Raw genomic sequence first — 9,101 nt, 5'->3', positions numbered from 1 at the left:
TATTTATTTGATTTGGGGCTTGTTTTAAAATTTCAATTTAGTTTTGTTATTTACATTTACATACAATTTGGTTATTTAGCAGACAATTTTATCCAAAGCGACTTACAAATGAGAACAATAGAAGCAATCAAAACCAACAAAAGAGCAATGATATGCAAGTGCTAAATTAGTATATTATTATAGTGTTATATTTAAATTTCACAAAAACATGTGCAGCATTTTGTCCAAGCAATAATAAAAGGACACATTTAATTTATAATTTGTCCTAAATCTCATTTTGTTAAAATCGTGAATCGAATTGAATCGTGACTTGAGTGAATCGTTACATCCCTAGTTGTATTTCTTTAACACCGGAGCCCATCTTCATTAATCCTAACGAGAGTGATCTACTTTTGTAGTGTTGGTCTAGTTTTGAAAAAGTGATAAGGAAAGTGCTGATGTTAGCGGCTCCTGGTTCAAGATGAGCAGGTTTTGGGCCGACGCAGAACAAATCTCTTGTAGATAAATGAAAGGAGATGATCTCTGAGGAGCACCATGAGCTCTTCACAGCGCTGGCTTTAGAGAGGCTCTGTGAAGGACGTGTAGGATTAGGTTTTGCCGCTCACACAGAAATACAAAGTCAAAGAGCGCAGCCGCGTGAAGGGCAGAGATCGATGTTCATTCAGATCAGCTGACACTACACTAAAACAAATATTGTGATTTGAATGATAAAAGCTTGCTACAGTTCTCTTACTGTATATGGTGAAAAACTGCAATAGATCCAATGGGGCATTTCATTTAATCAATGTTACAGTAAAATACTGTTACATTTACAGTGCTTGGAAGTGAAAAATAATAAATCATCTTATTATCTACAGTGAAAAACTGTAACTGACATTTCCAGAACTCTTTGTCTGACACTTGACTTCACATTTGATGGTTTTTCATTGAAATAACAATACTTCACCGTAGTTATGGGTTATGTACATTAGGGTATTATGTTACATCTTATGTTGTCAGATGAATGTTTATCACATTATTTTAGTGTCATGATGGTGTTTTGTGTGTATGACACTGTCTGTGCATATTAGATTAGCATCAGTGTTGGGGGTAACGCATTACAATTAACCTGAGATACGTAATCAGATTACTGATTTTTCAAGTAACTAGTAAAGTAACACATTACTTTTACATTTACAAAATATCTGACTTACTTTTTTCAAACAACTGACACCAGTTTCTTTGTTATGCAAAAGTAACGTAATGCGTTCCAGTAGCTAAGGAACACAATTAGTTACTTTTTAAAGGAGTAAAACAATATTGTAATGCATTACTTTAGAAAGTAACTTTCCACAACACTGATTAGCATTCACTTCAGTTTGTGGAAAAGCTGCTTTGATTCATCCTGTGGTTTTCTCGTTATCACCTGTGTTTTAAAGTGGTTGTTGGATGTATACCTGTCCTATAAACATTCAGTCGAGTCACGTTTGTTTGATGGCCTCTAGTGAATGAAGTAGTGAGATGTTTCCCAGCTGCGCTGCTGCTGTGAAGTGTGATTAACAGCAAACGCACAGCATGAAGCTCAGTTAACCCTTCGGACTCCAGTGTTTTCTGAATGAAGCAGACGCGGTGAGTCAGAGCTCAGGGTTCAAACGTGCCGCTGTGATTCACAGCTGATCTGTGGGCTGATGGGTAACAGCGTGAGTCGATTCATTGGTGGCGTTGGTGACTCGCGTCTGAGTCAAAGATTTATTCATTTAGCAGATGCTTTCAGCAGCATTTCTAGGGCCCTATGAAATCATTTTTATTTTTTCCCAAATTCCTTTTTTTTTTTCCAAATTCCATTTAAATTTTTCTGGACTCCTTTTTAAATGGTTAAATTTAATTTTATTAATCAAAAAGCATGTCTAATTGATTAAAAAACATGAAACTTATACAATTTCACATCAATGTTTATTAAAAGTTTAACAAAAATGACATGATTAGGGTCCTATGAAATTTTTTTTTTTTCTCACCATATGTTTTATTGTTACCAAATTCTGTGTTTTAACATGCTAATTATTTGAATCCATAAAAACAACTTAATTTATTCAAATTGATTCTTACAATAGCCTTATGATTTTTTTTTTCTCAGAAATGATGTGTCATGTATTTACATTTTTCTGGTTATCAGAAAAAATAAACAAACTTAATTATGTTGCCAAACAACGGGCATTTACTATTAAAAATAAAATGGAAGAAATGTTTTGATTGTTTGATTATTCCTTAAAAAATAACGTTTTAATAATTTTAGTAGTAGTACATTCTACTAGAAAGTTAGGCTAATATATTTCTGGCACAATGTCTTCAAGTTAAACCAAACTTTTATTTTGACGGGTTGCCGTGAATACCTTTTAAGTTTCTGAGTGTATATGATATAGTTTCTCTCAAATGAAACCGTAAATGCTCAATACGCTCAGAACAGTTCTGGAGATGTTGTAGATGTATTTATGTCCTCATTTAGTGAGATGGCAGTGATTCCGTGCATCGCAGAAATCATAGGGCCCTACATTTCAGATGCATTAATCATTGGGGATCGAACCCGTCACCTTGAGGTTGCGAGCGCAGGAACGCAGATGCAGTCTGCAGGATGTTTGGGTGCTCAGGTAAATTCGGGCTCTGTTTTTGGAGTCTGACGGACAGATAACGCTCGTCTCTCTCCCCGCCGACCCACTTCCTGCGGCCGTGTTTTTTTTACATAAGTGCTAACTGGAGAGCCGAGCTGAATTATTGATGATGCTGAAAATGGTGATCGCGCTCCTCTCGCTGCAAACGAAGAGGGAGGGGGGCATTTTTAATTAGAACTGGGCCTGTCTATGTGTTCAAAAGCGCATTAACCCTCTACAGATGACAAAAACTACAGCAAACAACATGTTTGGTAAATGACCTTTGACCTGTTCAGTGTCATTCATACATGACCATGGACTATACAAGGAAACACATTTTATAAGACTGAATATCTAAAAGCACGTCCTATTTGTAAAAAAAAAATAATAATAATAATAAAAATCTGATCTATTTAATATGTGTTTTATTTCTTTTTTGTTCATTGTTAATGGAGAAATCACACTTTATTAATACACTAACAATAAACAAGATTTTAGCATATTTTGAGCACTGTTAGTTTACTATTATTTCTATAGTAGTTATACATTTTTCGAAATAGCATTTATTTTTATATAGTTGAAGTTTTAGTAATTTTGTCATGTATACACATAAAACATTGCCATTTAGACATAATTATTACACATTTCATGTTGTGTTTTCTTCTTAAATACTTCTAAAAATAAAAGAAGACACTTCTAAAAATAATTACTTTCATTCTTGAAGGACGCATTAAATTGATCAAAAGTGCCAGTAAAGTCATTTATAATGTCACAAAAGATTTTTATTTCAAATAAACGCTGTTCTTTTGAACTTTCTATTCATCTGTGAATCCTGAAAAATAACATGCATCACAGTTTCCGCAAAAATATTCAGCAGCAACATTGATAACAATCAGAAATGTTTCTTGAGCTCAAATCAGAATATTAGAGTGATTTCTGAAGATCATGTGACACTGAAGACTAGAGTAATGATGCTGAAAATTCAGCTTTGATCACAGAATTAAATTACGTTTTAACAGATATTCACATAGAAAACTGTTATTTTAAATTGTAATAATATTTAACAACTTTACATTTTTTTCTGTATTTTTAATCAAATAAATGCAGCCTTTGTGAGCAGAAGAGACTTATTTAAAAACATTTAAAAATCCTGCATGTATTAGCAGTGTTTGCGGTGTAAATGTGTGTGTGTGTCTCTCAGCTCTGACCGTCTGGGATCCGCCCCCTCGCTCACACTCTCGCTGTCGCCATGACGACCTCGGCCCTGCGGCGGCAGGTGAAGAACCTCGTGCACAACTACTCGGACGCGGAGATCAAGGTGCGCGAGGCGACCTCTAACGACCCCTGGGGCCCGTCCAGCTCGCTGATGTCGGAGATCGCCGAGCTGACCTTCAGCGTGGTGGCCTTCAGCGAGGTCATGGCCATGGTGTGGAAGCGCCTCAACGACCACGGCAAGAACTGGAGACACGTCTACAAGGTGAGCGGATGCGGCCCACTGAACATCAGCTAATCAACAGATTCCCCTCAGCAGCTCTTTCTGTCCTTTGCACTTCAGTTCTAGGCTAGGTTCTAATTTTTTCTAATTAGTGATTTCTAGCCTAATTCTAAAAAGTTTTATTTTTAGTTTGTTTCTTTTTTCTAGTCTAATTAGGGATTTCTAGCCTAATTTTCAAGAAGTGTTATTTTTATTTCATTTCTAGTTTTTTTCTATTCTAATTAGTGATTTCTAGCCTAACAAAAATCGCTTTTAGTTTATTTCTGTTTTTCTAGTCTAATTAGTCATTTCTAGCCTAATTTAAAGTATTATTTTTTTTCGTTTATTTCCTTTTTTTAGTCTAATTAGGGATTTCTAGCCTAATTTTCAAGAAGTGTTATGTTTATTTTATTTCTAGTTTGTTTTTATTATAATTAGCGATTTCTAGCCTAACAAAAATCGTTTTTAGTTTATTTCTGTTTTTCTAGTCTAATTAGCCATTTCTAGCCTAATTTAAAGTATTATTTTTTTTGTTTATTTCCTTTTTTTCTAGTCTAATTAGCCATTTCTAGCCTAATTTTAAGTATTATTTTTTTTGTTTATTTCCTTTTTTTCTAGTCTAATTAGCCATTTCTAGCCTAATTTTAAGTATTATTTTTTTTGTTTATTTCCTTTTTTTCTAGTCTAATTAGCCATTTCTAGCCTAATTTTAAGTATTATTTTTTTTGTTTATTTCCTTTTTTTCTAGTCTAATTAGCCATTTCTAGCCTAATTTTAAGTATTATTTTTTTTGTTTATTTCCTTTTTTTCTAGTCTAATTAGCCATTTCTAGCCTAATTTTAAGTATTATTTTTTTTGTTTATTTCCTTTTTTTCTAGTCTAATTAGCCATTTCTAGCCTGATGCTTAAGAAGTGTTATTTTTATTTTATTTCTAGTTTGTTTCTATTCCAATTACTGATTTCTAGCCTAATTTAAAGTGTAAGTTTTAGCTTATTGCTTTTTTTCTATTCAAACTATTGAATTATTTTATTTTTAATTGTAGTTTATTTCTAGTCTTATTAATGATTTCAAACGATTTTAAGGCTAATTAAAAAAGTATATATTTTTTAGTTTATTTCTAAATTTTTTGAAATAATTATTTATTTTTTATTTTTTTATTTGTGATTTTGTTATTTCTAGCCTGATTTTTCAAAAAAGAAAATGTGTGTGATTTCTAGTTTACTTCTAGTCTAAGTAGAGATTTCTAGAAGTTATTTCTAGCCTAATTTACCAAAGTGTTTTTTTTTCTAGTTTATTTCTAATTAGGGATTTCTAGCCTAATTTTAAAGTTTTATTTTTCATTTTTTATTATTTTTTTTTTTTTTTTGTGTGTGTGTAAAATTAGGGATTAGTTAGTTTTTAGCCTAATTAATTTTTTTTTTTAGAACTCTATACCTGGGAAAAATTTATAAAATGTTAATTTTTATGAAAATTAAAATGTTAGTTTTAATAAAAAATATGATTTACATTTTAAAAATGTTTTATACATAATATGCAGCTTTTCAGTTATGCCAACCTCCAACCTTTTTTTTATCTAGTAGAAACTGAGTTTTAAAAAAAAGAATTTCTTAACCTTAATCTAGTAAACCAAACGAATAGAAAAAAAGTGTAAATTCATTGGTCAAAACCCTGAAAAACATTCAGCACTTAAAATTGGATTCCTGAAATGTAATTATTTAAGTTATTTTAGTTTCTTGTAAACTCCTGGTTTTACAGCAGATCTACCAGAGGAAGCTGTAAGCCTAACCTATTTTTCTGGACAGCAGAGTCTCTGAAGAAGCTCTGAGAAGCTGTGCTCTGGTGTTAGTGATCAGTAATCGTCGGTGTGTCTGTGCTCAGGCGCTGACGCTGCTGGACTATCTGGCTAAGACAGGCTCGGAGCGCGTGGCCCAGCAGTGCCGCGAGAACGCCTTCACCATCCAGACGCTGCGGGACTTCCAGTACGTGGACCGGGACGGGCGCGACCAGGGCGTGAACGTGCGCGAGAAAGCCAAGCAGCTGGTGGCTCTGCTGCGGGACGAGGAGCGTCTGAGGCAGGAGCGGGCGCAGGCGCTCAAGACCAAAGAGAGGATGACGGCGTACCCCAGCAGACGCAGCAGCCAGCCCAGCATGAACGCTCTGTACGGAGAGGAGTCCAGAGGATCGCCCACCTCCTTCAACTGTAACACTCTCATTCATATTACTACTAGCCCAGAACTGATGAGCTTTCACTTTCAGGTTGTGTTTATCAGGTTGTGTTTTTAACACATGTGCCTTACAGCAATGACATTAAAAAGGGATCTGATAGATAAAAAAAACCTCAAACAATCTGGTACAAAAATAAGATTTCGTTTTGCTGTAGAAAATGTTATTTTTTTAATTTAGCAACGAATGTAATATTTTAACTAAATTATAGTGATGATACTGAATTATGTAATTGATTTTGCAACCAACACTGAACAAAAAAAGAAAATGGTTGCATTTTGTTTTACGATATGTGCGCTTACCTGTAATTACAGTACACTTACCTAAGAAAGTACTGCTAATTCATTTAATCAATTGCTTTATTAACTGTATTTAATTGAATTAAATTACATTTAAGCTATTTAAGGGGCATGTCTTAAATGTAATCTATAAATAAAATATATATGACCACATCAGAGAACATAAATAAATGTAAACAAACAAACAAACAAATAAATAAATAAGACATAGAATTCTAAAATAAAAAATAGCAATAAAACAGAAAACTGTTATATATATATGTGTGTGTGTGTGTGTGTAAAAATGTTTAGGATGTCACTCCCAGACTGTTTATTACAGTTATTATTTGTCTGAAAGTGATATCCCCATATTCATCATAGCTAATAATAAAGCGATGCGATTAGTGGTTTTCTGTGCACTGATGAGTCTCATCACAGCTGCTGCTGCCATGTGCTCGAGTGTTTGTAGTCTAATGAGGCCGTGGCACACACACACACACACACACACACACACACACAAACAAACAAACAAATAAATAAATAAGACATAGAATTCTAAAATAAAAAATAGCAATAAAACAGAAAACTGTTATATATATATGTGTGTGTGTGTGTGTGTAAAAATGTTTAGGATGTCACTCCCAGACTGTTTATTACAGTTATTATTTGTCTGAAAGTGATATCCCCATATTCATCATAGCTAATAATAAAGCGATGCGATTAGTGGTTTTCTGTGCACTGATGAGTCTCATCACAGCTGCTGCTGCCATGTGCTCGAGTGTTTGTAGTCTAATGAGGCCGTGGCACACACACACACACACACACACACACACACACACACACACACTGACAGTATAATCAAATCTGAAGTCAGATGATGATGATGATGATGATGGATTATGATGGTATTAGAGCCCCTCAGAGCAACAACAATCATATGTATCACACACATATATAAAGATGAATGATCTGTCTGTCCATCAGCGTCCTCCTCGTCTCCCCGAGCGTCTGATCTGGAGCAAACTCGACCGCAGACGAGCGGAGAAGAAGAGCTGCAGCTGCAGCTGGCGCTGGCCATGAGCAGAGAGGTACATACACGCATTCAAACATACTCCTTTTTATTTCATATTATGCATTTTATTATTTATATTTTATGTAAGCAATAAGGTACTCGAGGCCGTGCTTGTATCGTGAATAAATCACGGCTGAAGGGCGTTGTTAGGCACGACTCGAAGCGGAGTCACTGCATCCCCTTCAGCCGTGATTTATTCACGATACTGCACGGCCTCGAGTACCTTATTGCTTTTATAAAACGGTTACCACACAATAAAAAAAATATTAAAACCAAAAATGTATGTATTGAAATGTTACTTTTTTGAAGCAATTTCGTTAAATGCTGTCCTTCCACTAAAAAATAGTTCCTGACAGCAACAGTAAACGGCAAGAGAATGTCCCGAACATGCCTCATCTAATGGAGCTCAAATAAAAACAGAGAATAGGAGCTCTTATCATACGCTGTGCCATCTATTTTGTTAACACCATATATGATATTTTCTCACACACATACATCTGCTTGAGATACATCTGCTCTCAGCATGAGAAAACGTCTGTTTTCCATCTTTTAGTTTTAAAACAGACCGATTCGCAGCACAGCGCGAGTTTGCAAGCGTCATTACAGTGTAAACTGATGGACATATGGACATGGCTACAGAATCATACCTGAAACAGAAAACTAATAAATACAGTAACAGTAATATTCCCTCCTCATTTCGGAAACTGTAGGCTTCCACACAGATGCGCGCACACATCAACACATCTCCGCATGAGAAGCGGTTATTAGACGGGGGAAGGGCGGGGTCTCAAAATTAAAGGTCCTTGAAACACCCAGCATTATTCTATGTGGTGACATAATTTCAACTGAAACAGGAAGAGCAGCCCCGGACATATCGAGCAGCCCCGCCCCCTTTTTAAAATAGCCAATAGCGTTTTGTTTATATCTGCTCGGGCCAGAGCCATTGAGTTCGGTACAGCCACAGTCTAATAGATTACCCCCTAGATTCAATATGAAACTCTTAGTAAAACAAAATAGTGATCATAATCATGCTGAGGCTGTGTAGTTGTAAAGTGTTTAACCCTCATCCGTCCCTCCCGAACCTATAACAAAAGTGTCCCTCGTGGGTCAAAATGACCCGAAGGCCAAAAATGACACTAATTTTATTTTTGGTCAAGAAAGCTTATATTGGAACATTTTTATATATTTTTTTTTCTAATTTTTTATGTAGGTTTTTCTATTATTTTTTGGTGATTTTTTTTATCATATTTACCTTTTATTCTGGATATTTTTAAGATAAAATTGCATTTTATGGTTACAGCCACTAGAGGGGCCTATAGAACCCTATGGAGATTGAGTAAAACAAGTGAAACATGAGAAATGAGATAATCTAAAGGCTTCAATTTGGTTGTTTATGGATTAAAATATATATTGAAACATTACAAAATCC

At 34.8% G+C, this 9,101-nt stretch overlaps 1 protein-coding gene across 3 annotated transcripts in view; it reads left to right on the top strand.

Moving 5' to 3' along the window:
- epn3b (epsin 3b) overlaps nucleotides 1–9,101 on the top strand; it is a 26,267-nt gene that overhangs the window by 5,979 nt on the left and 11,187 nt on the right. For all 3 annotated transcript variants that reach the window (XM_016511816.1, XM_016511815.1, XM_016511814.1), the window contains exons 2-4: nucleotides 3,826–4,101; nucleotides 5,978–6,299; nucleotides 7,585–7,688. In XM_016511816.1, coding sequence (XP_016367302.1) covers nucleotides 3,874–4,101; nucleotides 5,978–6,299; nucleotides 7,585–7,688 — 654 coding nt within the window. In that variant the 5' untranslated portion in view covers nucleotides 3,826–3,873. The remainder of the gene's footprint in view (nucleotides 1–3,825; nucleotides 4,102–5,977; nucleotides 6,300–7,584; nucleotides 7,689–9,101) is intronic.

The sequence above is a fragment of the Sinocyclocheilus rhinocerous genome, unplaced genomic scaffold (genome assembly GCF_001515625.1).
Source record: "Sinocyclocheilus rhinocerous isolate Xijiao unplaced genomic scaffold, SAMN03320098_v1.1 scaffold655, whole genome shotgun sequence".
In the NCBI taxonomy this organism is placed as follows: Eukaryota; Metazoa; Chordata; class Actinopteri; order Cypriniformes; family Cyprinidae; genus Sinocyclocheilus; species Sinocyclocheilus rhinocerous.
Note: the sequence above shows the minus strand (reverse complement) of the source record. Positions and strands in the feature narration are given on the sequence as shown.